This window comes from Rhopalosiphum maidis, chromosome 1, assembly GCF_003676215.2.
Source record: "Rhopalosiphum maidis isolate BTI-1 chromosome 1, ASM367621v3, whole genome shotgun sequence".
NCBI classification, from domain to species: domain Eukaryota; kingdom Metazoa; phylum Arthropoda; class Insecta; order Hemiptera; family Aphididae; genus Rhopalosiphum; species Rhopalosiphum maidis.
Genome location: NC_040877.1, coordinates 51,809,119 through 51,827,644, shown reverse-complemented (window position 1 = coordinate 51,827,644; position 18,526 = coordinate 51,809,119). Strand labels below are relative to the sequence as shown.

General features: G+C 28.5%; 1 protein-coding gene across 1 annotated transcript; it reads left to right on the top strand.

Moving 5' to 3' along the window:
- The first annotated feature begins 3,820 nt into the window (after nucleotides 1-3,820).
- On the top strand, nucleotides 3,821-13,428 carry LOC113550186. Its single transcript, XM_026951888.1, has 5 exons — nucleotides 3,821-4,323; nucleotides 6,304-6,619; nucleotides 7,560-7,631; nucleotides 12,903-12,992; nucleotides 13,279-13,428. Exons 1-5 carry the CDS (start codon nucleotides 3,821-3,823, stop codon nucleotides 13,426-13,428), a joined length of 1,131 nt encoding a protein of 376 aa, XP_026807689.1.
- The last annotated feature ends 5,098 nt before the right edge of the window (nucleotides 13,429-18,526 follow it).

Here is an 18,526-nt window from a genome sequence, read left to right as displayed (position 1 = left end):
AAAAGTTTCAAATGTTTTTACTAGGACCCCAGCTGGGTTAATTCCGACGCAAAGCATACAAGCATAGACGTTATTACTAATATTATCATTGTAATATGAGCGTACTATATTGTATAAATATACTGTTGGTCGAGCCGAAATGTTTATTATTGTGCGCCGATATTGGTATATAATATTATTATTATAATATGATTATTGTAAACGAAACGTTTGGTTAATTTAATCATAATATTGGTTTATTATGACGTTTCGCGACCTTTATATTCGAATCAGCCCGGTAATAATTTAATATAATATATACATATATATATATATATGTGTGTATAAAAGAACCGAATTTGATGTCGCAAAACAATGACGACGGCACAATAAAACATCATATAATATATAAATATATAGTACACGCGCTATTATGCTATTCTCGAACGGGTGGACATGTGTATAATAACAAAATCGCTAATGTAATTTTTATGCTATATATTTTTCTAGAAGAAAACGGGCAACGCAATGTTATCATTATGATATACGCCGTGTGTGTAGCTCGTTTATTATGTTTGCATTCTTTAATATGTTTATGAAGTATAACATTATTGTATTTCAAACGCCCGAGAATACAGACACTACCGTGTCGATGGAATAGGTACGTACGCGATTACCGCTCTACAAATAATGAACCTACGGCCGTTCAAATGGAGTCCTCTGGCCATGATTGCACCTGTTTACTATGCGTGTAAATTATTTGGCATTTTACCGGTTAGTTACGCGAGCTGTGGAAAAATTCCGTACAAAAACACAGTACACTTCATAGGGAGGAGACACGATAACGGTGAGAGTATGATAATATTATGATATTAAAAAAACGTTCGAATCGATACCGACGATGGCGATAAATATTTCTAGACAATCGAACGGATAATAGCTTTCTTTCAGTTACGACGGTTAGCGAGTTAGGTAATGATTTATAAGTTCACGTTACCAGCTCGATTGGTTACAGAATCGACATTGTTATTAATACACAAGCCTATATTATTGCCTCTGCTCTCGTTATGTCGTCCAAATTAAAAATCATTTCATTCATATGTATCAATAATATTATAAATATAAATTATTTTGGACGATTGCAGCTGTCAATAAACATGATTGTGATAACAAGGCGACTCGAATAGGCAAATTAACTACATACCTATCTCGTGTTGCGGTACCTCATTGCTAAGCTTTTAATTTATACACAAATTTATTTAATAAGATAGTTAAAGTAGTAGTTGTTGTTTAAACCATCCATCAAATAATCCGGAACGTCAAATTTTATGGACACAATTTTTAAAACCAAATCAGTCATAATATTTAATCAACTAAGCAGACATTTTATCTAGATTTCGCTCAATTTCACATAATCCGGACAAAAACTCTCTGCTCGGTTTATCGATTATACGGAATAAGCAACTACTATAGAACTATACTGTATTATGTAAACATTTTTAAAATCAAAAATTTATTATTATTACATTTTAAATTCTACAAATAACTATAATTATTACTATTTTAATTATAACCATAAAATATGATATAATTATTATCAATAATTATTAATAATATAATAATTAATAATTATTAAACAAAATTATTGTTATATAACATTGGACTTACAAAAATGTGTATAATTTCTCTTAATATTATGCATATACATGAACTATAGTGTGTGATTTTAATATTGAAAGATATTTTTACAACTGATTAGTTGTAACGGCCATAATAATCAATTGTCAATAATTTTAATTTTAACATTTTTATAAGTGTTATATCACACCGGTAATAGTTTGTTTCCTCTAAAAATGTTTTCTTTTTTAGTCAACCTCCTGAAAAAAAAATTAATCGCCACAAAAAATACCCCTTTTGTCCCCTACACTAGTAGGATCAGTATCTTGTTACTTATCCTTTATTACACCTTTAATTTCAAAATGACCCGTCACGAAGGATACAATTTTAACGGCATATTATCCTTAAGGTCTTTCTTTCTCGTTGGAAATTAAATCAATAATAGTGACACTTATTAGGATAGTTATAACATCACTCGTTTCTGGAATAATGTTAGAGGTTAGTGTTAGATTCGTGCACAAAAATATACACACATATTTATACAAACCATTTATATTATTCCAACAAGCAATAGACACTAACAATATTCAGTCTTGTAAAGTATTCGAATAAATATATACGAATAAAAGTATTCGAATACGTATTCTGAATATCTTTTTTTAGTATTTTTATTTTATATTTAAATACTAAATTTGAAAAAAAAATGCTTGTATTTATAAATTATAATCCTGGGTAATGGTCATTAAAATCATAAAACATATAAAATATAGTATAGCCATAGCCCAAAGACCTTATACTAGTTGACTTTATGTGCGGACGTGTGGTCTTTGATGGTATTACTGTATTAGCATAAAAAAACCCGATAAATAGAGAATAGTGATAGTAATTTGTTATTGCCAGTGTAAATATTATCAGTATTTTGAGCAAAATAAGTATTAATAATTAATAGTATTCTCACAGTATTCGAATAATTTTTTAAGTATTCTAGAATGTATTCTTAATATTTTTTTTTGAAAATTATTCGAATACGTATTCTGAATACATTTTTAACCATTTATTCGAATACATATTCCAAATACAAAATAAAAGTATTCTTTACAAGACTGACAATATTCCGAAATTTCTAGAATGGATAGTAATATCCATTTGATAAACTTTGACCGTAACGTATAAGACGTGCGTTTTTAAGTTCTCATTATAGTGGACGCATATTTTATCCATGCCGTGAATGAGAACTATTGTTGTACACTTGGCGTAATCAATTGTATCTGTTATTAGAGAATATTACTATAATAACTATTTTGAAGCGAAGTTTAGTTTATATAATTTTCATTATGGTATACACTTATTTATATATACCAAAATGTTTATTGATCATTTGTTTACACAATCCTTTATATTTTGAAGACAAGAAAAAATGCCTGACTTAGGTGCAATATGTCTGACTACTATTTAGCCTTCTATATAAAATTAATACTTTTATTTTTATTATAAATATTATATTATTCACATATTTTTTTGTATATTGTGTATACAATAGTGTTTTAGTGTTTTATATGCAAAACATGACTGATTGTTAATATTAAAAATTATCAACTTAATTCTGTTACAAATGTATTATGAATAATAAAACAACATATGTATTATATTTATATTTTATATAAGTAATTATTATATTATTTTGTTATAATTATACAATGATATCTAGTTTTTAGAGAACCCAAAATCGGTTATCAAAGAGGCTATTGGCCTCTCAGTGATTTTTTTAAATTCTGACATAAATGTGTGGAATTTATAATATTACACATGGCATATCAAATTTCCCAAAAATATTACTCGAGTAAAATTTTCTGTACTAGCTATTTTAATCGAACAAAAACACACAAATCGTTGTAAAATCAATATATTTTCACTTAAACAAAATAAATAAAAATTGATAAAATCTGCGCCCATTAAAAGAACCCAAAATAACGATTTGCACGTTACGATAAGAGTTCCCGAAATGGACATTACTATCTCCTTGTAAAACTCGATTACACTAAGTTGATACGTCACAGATTATAATTGTTGTACGATAATAATAATAATAATAATTAGGGATCGGATTTAGGTTCCCTAAAAACCAATTTATAAAAGCAAAATCAATTCTAAAAAAACTAACCGCATAAATCCCTTAAAAAAGCTTTTTTTTCAACACAACAACAATAATAATAAACAATGTATTATGGCAGTCCGCGACGGATGTTTCCACGTTAGCAATAGCGGCCTGGCACTGTGGGCCACCCAACTGGCGCTGCAGACGTGGGCATTCGTCCGAATGTGCTTCTATCTGGGCAACACGCTGATGCAACGCCGATCGCTCAACTGCTCACGGGACAACTATTGCAGCGTGTTCGGCATGTTGCTTTCGCACACGGTCATCAGCCCGATCGTCGTGTCTCTGGTGCTGGTCCGGTTGCCCCGGTCCGTCGACGTGCTGAACATGACCGCCCGGCTGTTGCTTAGGTCCAGGTATCCGCGACGCCGGCTGTCGCCCAACACGTACGTCGTCATACTCTTCTCCGCCGTCATCGTCTTCAAGCTGGTCACCACCGTCATGAGCATACCGCAAAAGTACCCTGACCTGTATTACCCGTACTTCACCGCTTACATGGTGCCCATAGTGTTCATAAACCTAGTCAGCATCCTGTGCGTGGTCGCCCAACAGTCGTACGAGGACATCAACAGGTCAGTTCGATCCCCTAGGTGGTTATAACCAGTCGTGTATTATGTTTTATATTTTATATTTGTCTTTTTATAATATTATATGGCTCTTACATAATATTTTGTCCTGGATTCATGGTCAGGTCCAGACTCACACTTTCAGGTAAAATAATATTTGAAGACCGTGTTAAGACTGCGATCAATGAAAACCTAGTGTATATGATATACTGTCCAATATAATACTAATTTTAAAATTAAATAGATTAATTGGATGTAGATATAAAATAAATAATGCTTCAAATTGCATGTACAATAAAATATAATATATTTAATTCGATACATTCAATTAAATGTAGATCAATTTTTAGGAATAATAATACAATGTCATATCATATTTTAAGTAATGAATTAAATTTGGATGATAAAATATGAAAATTAAATAATATTATAACGGTTAAAGAACATTATTATTATAAACAAACGTTAGTATTAAAGTATAATATACAGAGTGTACCTATATTATAAATTTATATCGTACCGGATGGCGGATACCAACTCCATGTTATAATTACTATAAATATTTAAAATAATGCGAAAAAACTTATTTTTTTTGAAGTGGAGTTTTTTCGATTTATATATTATATTATTTTTCATCTTAACGAAAAAATATAATATGAAATGTACGACAAATAACAATTTACACAAAAATTTCAACCTTATAAAATAAAATATATATAAATGTAATATCCGAGCCTGTAATATAAACTATTACACAAATTTATGCATTTAATGCTGTAGATGCAAAAATACTATAAATATAAATTATTTTTGGTCTATTTTTAAAATTAAGATAAATTTCATGAAAACTAATAGCACTCATGTTTTTCATATTTTATTTTACAATCTGATACACATATACTATGAACTTATGAAATTATAAACTATTTAAAGACAACTAATTTATTAATTTTATTATTTTGATATTAATACAAGCAAAAATCAAAAATATATGAAAATTCAAAATTAATATATCGATGTATTGAAAAAAATAATTAATATTACATTATTTCTTATGGTGAATAGCCGGGGCAAAGAAATTAAATGTAAATAAATAAGTAAACAAAAAACAAAGCCCAAATTAGTGTGCCAAGTTAGCAAAAAATTAAAATCAACTTAACTCGTTAATGCTCAACCTATACGCTGATTACTACGATGATTAGTGATGGTCCAGATTTTGGCTATATTGCGGAGTTAATTTGGCGTTTGGTGTTGCCAGCCAGCTGTATACTTTCTCGACCTTCCTTTTTACTCATGAACGAAATCGTGGAACTGCTGTCGGCTTAATAATATTATAACATAGTTGAACCCATGTTTACGGGTGATGTTTACATTATATTAGGTTAAGTCACGTGTTGGCTATTATAGAAATAGTGGATAAGGGTGATAATCAAATAGAAAAGTGATGAATATTCTACAGTAAACCGATTATTAGTTTAATTCTAAGAAATTTGAAGAATTAATTTTAAACCGGTCGCTGACATCACTGTCCATTATAATTAGTTATCCGTAATAGGTAAAGTACACACGATGTACGAGTACGTTATATTCTTATGCCGTTGGATATGCGATACTAATAAATTGTCACAAAACGAAAAACGTAGATTTCCATTAAGTCGACGATCAATATTATATTATTAAACGTGATCGGCTTTATTAACACGGCGTGTTGGATAGGCAAAATAAGTATACCTGCGCATTCATGATCAACATAATATTATTTTTAGCGCGTAAAATGATCTGTTGATGCTCCTACACGGTAATATTATTATTACATATTTTTTTTCTCCTATCATATTAATTGTTTTTGTCAACCCTAAAGAAAAAACAATCAAGCCATGATAACTTGACGAATCAATATTAAAGGCACATATTATTTCACAAATTCATACTTATAGTCTATAATCTATTTTTAAAATTTTTGTTACATTTTTTTATACTTCATAGAGAGTTAGAAGAATTGTGCGAAGTGACTTCAAAAACCGAACGAGCGGTGCGATTAAACGCGCTAATGAACGACCACTGGTTTCTGGAAGACTACATGGAGACTATGTCAGATACTTTTGGACCCGAATTGATATTCACAATAATGGACATTTACGTGCAGCTATTGTTGTTCATGTACGTAATGATATGGGATACAGTTGTCCGTCGCGTGTTTAAGGATAACGCGTATCCGTATATCAGTGGTATCATCGAGTCGAGCATTATTACAGGAAAATTTGTTTACCTATGCTACAGGTGTGATTCTACTGTCAAAGAGGTAATTTCAGAAATAATTTTTAATAATTATATGTTCATATTATAATATAAATTATAATAATATAAGTATGTATTATTTTTGCGTTTTGTTGTGATGTTTTTACATCGTAGAAGAATAGTGTAGTTCATCAGAAAATTAAACATTGTAATATTACATAGAAATAGAAATTCACCCGATTCTCTACTAAAATAGTAATACTGTAAATAAGTAGTAGGTACCTATTATAATATATTTTAAAGAGAAAGTATCGAACAAATTTGAATAACAAAACTTCGAACATACTGTCCCCGAGGTCAACTAGATGGATTTGGGAATCGTTCTACCTTTTTTTTTCGAATTTGGATATTATTCTACACGGGATTACCGAAAGTTGTTTTTGTGATCCTACTTAATATTTAATACTGCATAAAACAAGATACACTATACAGCTCGATGCTTTATTATTTCAAAGTATCCTATTTTGAACAACGAGAGGATATATCAAATATATATATATATATATATATATATACATACCTTTTTTACTCATATGGCTTATAGAAACTCATTTACAGTCATAAATAATATATTTTAGTAGTGCAAATATACTGTAAATGTTTTAAAATTCAACTATCGTTTATTATATAATCATTTGAATAAATCAGCCTCTAGTCAGAATTTGTCTATGAGTCAGGAACAGAAATTCTGTTAATATACATGAATTTCACGAATTGCGTGAATTCAGCATCATAATATTGCCTTCGGAAACAAGCTACAAGCTTTCTAGAAAATGAACCAGCTGGATAGTGGACAAAATTTCAACGAACAAGCGTATCCGGTACAGTATTTACAGGTTTCACTAAATATTAGTGATTTTATGAAATATGAATACGACATAAAAAATGAGTAAGTAATAAATAATAATATACTATGTGTGTGTTGTTATTAAAATTGATTTCAGAGCAAAAAGATAATTTTTCACTTGAAACACTTGTCCTCGAAGGTGTCAAATGATCTGAACTCTCAAACCATTGTTAGTATACAATCATATTATTGATGTTTACGGTAGTAAAATAACTAAAATAATATAACTAACGGTTGTATCAGCGCTAGGTAGTTGTGATAAATATTTTATGAATTCATACCACGACATGTGATTATTATTTTTTACATGTACATAATATTATTACACAATAGTAATGTTCAATAGTTTACAATAATAATGCAGTCGCGAATACTTACGATGCTTATCGTATTTGTATAACTTTATGCGGTTCTGACGTTTGAGCTGTATATATAATATTATTATAATAAATTGTTTCAACAATGACTGTGTCGTCAGGGACGGTTCTAATTATTCGAACGTACTTTGTTTATCCTCGCTTCGCTCACGGTTCAAAATATATAGTTTTATCATATAATAATATGGTTTTCGTACGAATTTCCCGTCATAGCGTATTATTATCGTAGGATATTTGTATGATATGCGTAATTGTAATTTCTGTTGAAATGTTTGAATAAAAATTAAGACGACGCAATATCCGCATGCGTTGTCTCTGTCTTACTAACATACATCATAACAAATTTTCGTTCAGCAGAATACATTTTGTGACGTTAGCTTTAACGCTAGAGTAAATTTACCTATTATACAATTTAAAGGTAAGAATATTATCTAGACAATGACGTATGATTTTATTGATATTATCATTTTAAAGTGAGTAATGAACATTTTAAAGTTGTTATATTTTACATAGCTGTAACTCACTTTAAAATAATAATATCATTAAAATCATATGTCATTGTCTAGATAATATTCTTACCTTTAAATTTGATAATAGGTAAATTTACTCTAATATTAAAGCTGACGTCACAAAATGTATTCTGCTGAACGAAAATTCGTTATGATGTACGTTAGTAAGACAGAGACAACAAATGTAGGTATAGCGTCCTCTTAATAAACAATATTTAATAATAAATTTCATAAATTCTGAGTGTTCATAAATTATAAACCATCTATACTGTTGTTTGTTTATAGCCTAAACATTTTTTTTTTTTGGGGGGGGGCTTTTCATAAAACTATCAAATGGATCGATAAAGCTGTTTATATAAGTACCTATTTAAAATATTTTTACACGAACGTTTCGGCACTTTCCAGAAAAAATATGCATAAATTAAAAGAAAAAATACCGTTCATCTCGCTGAAAATGCAAGAAAAAATGGCAATATATTATTATACATACATAATATACTTTTTACGCCCGTTAAAACCGTCAAGCCGTGGCTAATCCAATTTAATATAAAATAAATTTAATCAATAATAACCGCGAGACTACACCTACGTTTCACTGTCATAACCGTAACATATAGATGAATATTAATTTTAAAGGAAACAAGTATTAGTACTTGTATTTTATTTCAATATTCGTGCACATTCCCTCATCTGAATTGGAATCAAGTTTTCCGATGCGATTGTTTCGCACATTTTTACTTGTTCTGAAGTGGAAGTAGTTTTCCAAGTTTATTGTCGTTTTTAATGACGCCGTTAATCCTTTTAAATACTCGGATGTATATAATATATAGTGTCTGCATCACGCGGGTTATCCTTTTAACAGCGTTGCGAATCCCTTTTGTGTCGTTTTCGGGTTTGTTAATTGTAACAGCGCTACAGAGTTCAAAATAATATAATAACTATAATATTTGTTTTATGTGGAGTTTTTTATCTCGAATCATTCTCAACGAATTCGATTTGTTGTAGTTTGTAATGTTACTGAATGCTGCTGATGAGTAAGTGCGAAAATATTTTTTTTTATATTAATAAAGTTAATGTATGTTTTGTATGGAATTTTAAAGACTTGAAAACTAGTAATTGATTCAATTGGCATCAAATTGTGTTCACAATATATTCTTCGAGACTCGTGGAGTGTTTATAATTTCGTTTTTCAATCTCTATAGGTTACTTTTATAGTGTGGTTCACTCATGAATTTCGTTTTGGCTCGCGAAACTCGAAAACATTTTAATTTACATACGAGTACCTATATATACTATATATATATTTAAAATATATATGTAAGGTTGCCATTGGTTACAAAAACGAATAAAAAAAAAAAAATACCTGTATAACTGTTGTAACATATCGACTAAAAAACTAATCGAATCGATTTTCCATAGGCCCGACTTGGTCAAATTAGTTCACAATGTAATTTACACTGACGCCAAATTTCCTATAATCTGAGCTTAACTAAAACCAAAATACATACACCAATTTAGCGTCGAATTTTATACTTTTTAAATTTTTGTTCGTGCAAAGTTGGGTTATATATTATATAAGTATATTACCATATAAAGCAGTATAGTGAAGAATATTATTTTTTTACTTGTCACAAAATCTCTGTGCATTTACAAAACTTCTTCTCCCGATATAAATATTCAGGTATTAAAATATTTATACGATTTTTATTAATCAATTTTGTATCTACATTTATCTTTTTTTTTTTATATCATACTCATATTTTATTATTGTTAATCACCCACAATTGTACATTATATACATCATATTCTATTGCTGTTTGACTTTTCCTCATTCTAAGCATTTAATGAAGATACATTTCTTTAAATATTTATTATTTTTGTCTATTAAATACTACAATATTTTTTTTAATTACTTTTTTCCAGTTATTTAATTTTTATTCAAAAGTGAAATATTTATTCAAAAAAACAATTTTGACTACATATATCTTTATAATCCGTGAAACCCTTCATTATAAATCTTTATTTACCAACTTTAACTTTATTTATAATTTAAACTAGCTGCTTTTAGTTTTCGAATTATACCTCTATTTTTATTATCAATTAAAATGTTATCCTTGAAAAACTTTGACTTTCATATTTCGTGATTAAATCGCTTTTATTTTCATATTATGTATATATATTTTCATATTGTTTTGATTTTCTTCAATGTTCTAAAAATATTTGTTGACTCGTGGCTTTTACACACGCCAAAAACGTATGCATTTTGTATGTATTAAACTTTGTACGGTAATGTACTTATGTACTTAATCCAAGAGATTTTGAAATTAATGCCTATAATTCTTGTATAACTATCTTAAGATTAACCCTCGAGCTCATAACATTCTTGGCTCCGTCAAAACATTCTTGGATCTGCTTATCTAATACCAGTAACAATATCACTGTATAATACTACCTACTAACTGTCTTGTTTTATTACATCTAATAGGCATTGGATAGACTGGGTGATATCTGTATAGCCCAATAAGCTAAAGTTTTTTTTAAAATAAATAGTGGCCGCTTTGATGAAATTATGACGTACATCTCTCCAACCCCACCCATTTGACTTTTCCTACTTTTTCCAACGCAAATATTTAGTGTTCCATTGGCAAGAATGGAGCACCAAGTATTGGATATGTCAAATGGATGGGGTTGGGGAAATGTACGTGAAATTATGGTTTGGACGAATCACATCCCCGACATTGATTAAAAGAATTTAAAGAATTTGGCAAAAGTTTCTAACATTTCCTAAATTTATCGAAATTATTAATGGTGGTATTCTCTCATAGTAATATGTATAAATATTTATATTTTAATTGTACGCAGCGCTCCAGACTTAGATTGCAATATTAGTTTAATAATAAAATGTGATTTAAATGAACTCAACTATACTATTAAACGATATAAATATCAATTATATTATACACGGATTTTAAAATAAAAATACATTATTAAAAGTTCTTTAAGGAAATAATTTTGAAGTCGAATACAACTATTAATAGGCGTGAGTGCACACAATAACTACATCGAGCATAAGGTCTTCGCATTTCTCGGTGACTTTTATGATAGGATTGGTGGCTATATTTAAAATTACCAATCGAAGACCACGACCACGATTGTTGCCATTTTCTGTTATATGAAAATCTTTTGTAACAGACATCCGTTCTCTTAATAATGGCATCATTAAAAAAATAATAACCGTTATAACTTAAAAGTTTTTATCTTAAAATTACTTTACCTTAATATTATGTTAATTAGGTATTGTGTAATTTAACGCATTTTTGTGGTAGATATTTATAACTCACCTCGAATTTAGTATTATTAACCAAATATACTTATAGTTTTATGATCAGCCTTGTCACTCGTCGCAGATGATTATGATCATTGATTAATCACAATGTTTCATTGTTTTAAGTTTTTTCATTGTTTGACTACTAATTGTAATCGACAATTACTGCTATTGTTACTTTATCGTGAATTAATTATTCAAATTTGTTGATCTTGGATTTAAAATGAGTAATTCTTATAATTAAAACAGTTTAATATTACATTAAGTTATTTACAATATTACCTTAAAATAGTATTATTTTTTTCGTTTTAATGACATAACTATGGGAAAAAAATATTAAAAATACGTCATCTGTGCTTACAGTAGTTAATATTATGTCATTCTGCAGCTATTGTATATGATGACAAGCAAAATACTCAGTCAATGTCGAATACATATATTATTTTGCTAGTTTAAAATTATAACTTCCTCAGATAATATACTATTAGCGATATTATGATTTAAAATTAAAATGTATTAAATATAATATATTTATATATTATATATACGTTGGCCTGCAAAGTTTCAGAAATTATTTCACTTTTTAGCTGACTTAGTAAATTGTAGATTACATTTTTTTCTACTTCCACATTACAACTGAAACGTCTGAAACTCTGAACAATATAATATTATATATTTTGTGAAACATTCAAACAACCGATTGCATCGCTGCAGTAAAGTACTGTTGATGAACGTTTATAATTATTACAATATGTCAATATCTATAGAACTGCATTGATCCAATTTTCTAAACAAGGATAATTCTTCATAGAATTTAGCCGTGTAGGTATAGTAAGCACTTAAACGTTTGCTGCAGTATTTTTACCAGTAGTTGTTTTCTTGTATAGACTTTATTAGACTCGCGACCCATATTATGAATTATATTGCAATATATATATATAGAGAGAGAAAGAGAGAGAAATCTGAGAAATATTAAATATATTGTTAGTAAGTGGACACATTTTTAATTAATTTGCTATTATTATAATTACGTTAATTGTATACACCTCGTGCAAATTAACAAAATGTATTTTTTTATGTATAATACAGTGTATACGCTATTTTTTTAATTACCAAAAGTATATCGCGATCCAATTCTAAAGGCCACTGCCAGACAATGTTTTTTCACATTACAAAATAATATACATTAAATTTGCGTTGATGTTTGAACTGTTGTTTGTTTATTACAGCTAAGGTTATTTACACTTCGCGTTAACAGTCGTTCAATACAGGTTACAGCTTCCGGATTTTTCGACATAAATCTATCACTTTTGTTTGCGGTAAGGCATTTAGATTTTAAATAAATTCTAATTAATTGATAATTATTGATATTGGATTTCTCGGGAAATGTACTCTATGCAATTTTATTAAGCCCGCAGTGGCACATTAAGTAATATGTAGCGACCTATAATAATTATTAGTCTCCCATAATATGCTTTTATATTATTATTACGTTATTTATATGTATAATACAGAATAATATTATGTTCAACACAATGAAATCGTTTTTTGTTTCCATTGACCGTTAAAATAATTATAATCATACCATTTATATTGTTTTTGCAGACTGCTGGCGTTGTGTTGATATACTTTTTAGTATTAGTACAATTTCAAATGGAGGGCTATAAACAGATGTTAGGATCAAACTCTAGTGATGCAGTTGTAGCGGTGGTCTGTCATTCTTGGCCTTGTCTCGAGAAAGATGTTGAAGACTAATTGTAATAATATTAAATCAAAACAATATCCATGTATTTAATATCTGAATAATATTATTTTTTTTTTTTTTAGTTAAATTATTTTTGATTTTTCAAAATATTTAATGTAGGTATAGTAGGCACTTTAACGTATATACATAAGTTTAACGTATTATATAATATAGATATATCATACATCGTATTTCTTTTTCTCTTTGAATATGAATTGATAACTAAAATTGTCTAACGAAAAACAGTTTAATCGAAAAATGTATCAAATTTATTATTAATCTGCATTCTCAAGTTACATTGTGTTATAGCACATTGTCGACTCCCATTCGCGGTTATTGTGAATGCGAGCAGAGCAATATTTAGTATTCAGTGTTATGTAAAAATAATTAGAATAAGAATATTCTAGTTTTTAATATCTATTTCTTAGTATATCATTCATTTTAATAATACACGTTTGAATTTTGACATGATTTATCGACGATTCCAAAAATATCGTATGTTAAATAATTTTGGTGTACTTAAAAATTCCAAAAACCAAAATTTGAATAAATGCATTATTATATGCATAGATAAGATGAACTCACTTGAAGGAAATGTTTTTTTTTTATAAAAAATGCAATTTGTACTTAAAAAACTTAATAGGTATAATATACCTGGTATATATATATATAATTATAATTATTTGTAAAATAAAAATTCATTGTGTTATAAACTTACTTCTAATACATATTGCCATATACCTAGCATATTATAGATATAATAATTATAGTTGTACTTAAATTCAATCCACACAAATTATTTGGTTAATCTATGAAATTGCAGTCGTAGAGTTCGACACTGGTTGACAAATTGATCTCGATTACAAAATTTATCATGTACATTATATATTTATATAACACAAAGCCCATCCGCTAAAATGTTCTCTTCAAAACTTTTAAGGAAAATTAATTACCGGGCAACTATCGCAACTGACTTATTTTTTTTTTGGGGGGGGGGAGGAGTGTCATAAATCCGAACGTGTCATATTTTGCGCATTAGTATAAAAATCATATATTATATTCGATATATTGAAATTTGATCGTTAATAATAAATAGACAATTTGTGGTATTGATTTACTGCATGCATTTATTTATTATACGGGGTGATTTATTAATCATACACAGCCTAATTTTTCCATTAATAATAAATACAAATTAATGACACATTTAAATTTATAATTTTTGGAACTTTTAAGTATACTAATTTCCTAATTTGTATACTTATTAAGATTTTATATACCAGCCACTTATTACATATATGTATAGAATATATATGGAGTATATACACTCCATATATGGAATGTCTTGTGGTAATGCAAACTTTTTATTCTCAAAATACAATCACCATTATTTCATGTGAATCATTAATCAGATGACTTTTAAAAATGTTGATTAATCTAAATCGAAATTCGAACGAATAGTTTTTGAGATATTTAACTTTGAGTACTAAAGATAATAGGCCGATGATAATGAGTTTGGATGGTAAAGGGTATGACGATTTGAAAACTTGAGTAATTAATATAAATCCATCAACATTTTATAATTTGTAAAACGTCTGATGATAATAAACACTAGATCCAATATTGTATCTACTTTATATTTTTGTATAACTATTTGAAAGGACTGTTATTCTTATTATATATCTATATTAATAACTCAAAAATTACTCATTCAAATTTTGATTTAAATACATCGACATTTTTAAAAAATTATATTATTATTAGGTTAAAAAACATTAGTTCTTACTTAAAAAAAAGTTTTTATCACCGCAGAAAACTCCTTAAATGGCATAAAAAAATCCAAGTATTTTATAATATAATATGGTCCTTAAGTATAATTAAAAATTCCAAAAATCAACATTTGAATAAATTCATTGTTTAAGAAAAATTAGCGTAAGCCTACTTGGTAAATCGTTTTATATTATATATTATACATACGCGTAACTGTAATGCGTTCATCTGATACTAGATGTAGGTATAATGCGCGAAACAGTGTGTTAACACATTTAATTTGTTTTGAAAATAAAAATATGTAGTAAACAATTCTAAGGGGAAATGAAAGTGTGTATATATGTTCATCGCCTATCACGTACATCCTGGATCGCAGTTTTTCATCCCATCGCGAATAATTATATATAATTTGTGCGTAAAACACGTTTCGGGACGATTTTCGATCATTTCGTTATTGTTGAACATCGTAAAACACGTACCGGTGTAAACTCAATCGCTATTGCTGACCGAACGAACATTTATTATATTATATTATATATACGAAAATATAGGATTCGGCGAATGACATTTCACGAGCACACAATATTTCGTGTACGTATTGTGTATATATATATAGGCACGAATTTGCAGTTTCGACACTTTATCTGGTCCATATATTATTATATCCAAACACGTCTCGTTTTCGTGAAATCGTTGGTGTCCATCGGGTACAATTAAATCGAAAACCGTCGATAACAAAATCCGACACTACGTCGATTATAATATTCTTGAAACGTAAAACGTGCACCAACATATATCGCTCAATAATAATTGGCGTTTTCAAACATAATATCCAAACAGACATCGCAATTGATACAGTTGATATATATTATTGAATTTATGTACGTCATTTTATTTTATTTTTTAATTAAAATAAAGGGAAAAAAACTAACCATGAACGCCAGCATAATACAAGATGCACCATAGTAAAAGAACGGATTTTGATCAGGAGTTAATCAATGGTAGTAGAGGAGGTTAGGGATAAAGAGATGGGGCTGTGATGTAATCGCTATGCTGGTAGACCAATGCAGTTTTAGTGATTATCATATCTTGGTTCAAGGCACGTCATGTCGTCATACATTTACAGTAGAGACATTTTTTTTTCAAACCAGCAATCCGCATGAGATAATTGCAAGAGTGTTTCTAAACTTTAAAAAATATTCTAGCGAATTTATACACGGAGACAGCCACCGTATGTTTAATATTGTGTTCATACATGAACAATATTTGTTGAAAGAGTATTTTAAATACAATAAAAAATGTTATTTGATCAATATTATAATTTTTTTTTTTTTAACCATCCATTTATTATTGTGCACTTTGTATATAATTATCATATTCGGAATTGACTACAAGTACCAGGTACCTGAAGTACTTTTGGGTAAATATTTACTCTGGTATTAAAAATCACAAAAATTTCCATAGGGACTACGGATTGTAAATTTAGTACTGATTATTATAATAATATCATAATATATAAATGTACAGGGTGTATCTTCATCTCAGTGGGCATTAATACGATGTTAATTACCGATATAAATACGCAGTCGATTAGATACGTCGCAGCACAATAATTATGCCGTTTATTATATACAATACCAGTCATCCTGGTCAAACGTATAACTGATTAACGACGTTTATATGGGCTCTCTGAATCAATGGTATGTCGTTAACATAATATTATAATAATATTATATTGTATGGTAGGCTTATAGGTAGGTACGTATCTGTTGTCCGTCTGTTGCATATTCATTTGCTCTCATTATATACACGCCAATATAATTTTAGAATATTAAAATGTACCTATCTCTGCTACTCTGCTTCACTGTAGCTTTTGATCTCTGTAATTTGCGGGACAGCCGCCTTTGTATACCGACGGGCGACGAAAATGGGTGGTGCAGACGGTGCAGTTGACTTTTATTGTATACAATCGGACTTCAGTTTATAGCTGGTGCAGACGCACGACAAACACTATTCAACAATCAAATATTGTATTTAATAGATTATATTATTGTTATTAAATCACATCATCCAATCGTCGGGTAATTTTCTCACGACTTACTGTTACTCTTTATAATAATAATTGTTATTGGATTTAAGTGATTTAATACATCTATATCATATTAATGCGCGATACTGTTTTCTAAAATTATGTAATGCGACCAATCTAACGAAGCGCCCTTCGATTTTGTGTTTGGGAGATTATGGGCTTATTAATAAGGAAAAAAATATAATATTATTATTAGGCCTGCGGAAGTATAGTTGCGATTCAAATTGTTGTTTTTGAACCCGACTAAAAATATTATATTTTAATTAACGAACGATCTTTATAAACATCATAATTCTGTTTGCGGAGCCTTTGAAAAGGGAACTTCCTATATACAAACTTTAAGCCTAAAGGATTACTTAATCTACTAATGCCGGATTAGTCTGTTTATTGTATTTAAATTGGTTTAGCGAATTTTTTTTATCCAGAAAGTGTATTGAAATAATTTTTTCTTTATTATTATTTAAATATTCATCGCATGCTAAACGGCTGAATAAAAAAATAATGATGTATAATAATCGATACACCTAAAATAAGTACATATCAAATTTTTTTCAAAAAAATAATGAGATTAAATACCTGAAGTCGGTTGTAACGTATGTTTTTCTCAGGCTAAAAACAAAATTGTCTAAACGCACTTAAATATTTTTGTGTTATATAATATATACATATTATATTTGGTAAAATCGCTGAATCTAAAATAATAAAATCCCGCCATCTATTTTAAATCAGTACATAGAACCTCACTGGTCTACTATATATACTATATAGTTATATAATATATCTACCTAGGAAGACTGCACATACATACATAATTATATAACATTATAATTTATAATGATAAATAATATTTAATATATTATACATAAGTACTAGTGTACAACTTTGCAAACACTTATAATCGATACAGTATAATAAAAAAAAATCTCGAAGAAAATTTGCTGATCACGTATTATACTGCAGTAAGTTGAATATTATGACATAAATTACACGGCTCAAATAATTCAATTACCCGACTGAGTAATATTGTACTAATATAATATTATTATTTATTATAATTTATAATTTATAATATACTGTATGTCTGTATAGGTACTTAAACTATAGATTAGGAACAATAGGAACTCTCCGCGACCGAAACGCGTACATAATATATTATATTCCCTATATTGATTTTATATTTTACATTTCACCAAGACAGAGAAGTCAGTACACCGTTATTATAGTGAAAGAAAAAACAAAATCTAAAAAAA

Bases quoted from the DNA above. Each gene is read 5' to 3' on its own strand.
- LOC113550186 (XM_026951888.1), top strand. From the start codon at position 3,821: ATGGCAGTCCGCGACGGATGTTTCCACGTTAGCAATAGCGGCCTGGCA. The intron at 7,632-12,902 runs GTTAGTATACAA...TGTTTATTACAG, and splicing joins ATCTGAACTCTCAAACCATT to CTAAGGTTATTTACACTTCG. The intron at 12,993-13,278 runs GTAAGGCATTTA...TTGTTTTTGCAG, and splicing joins ATCTATCACTTTTGTTTGCG to ACTGCTGGCGTTGTGTTGAT.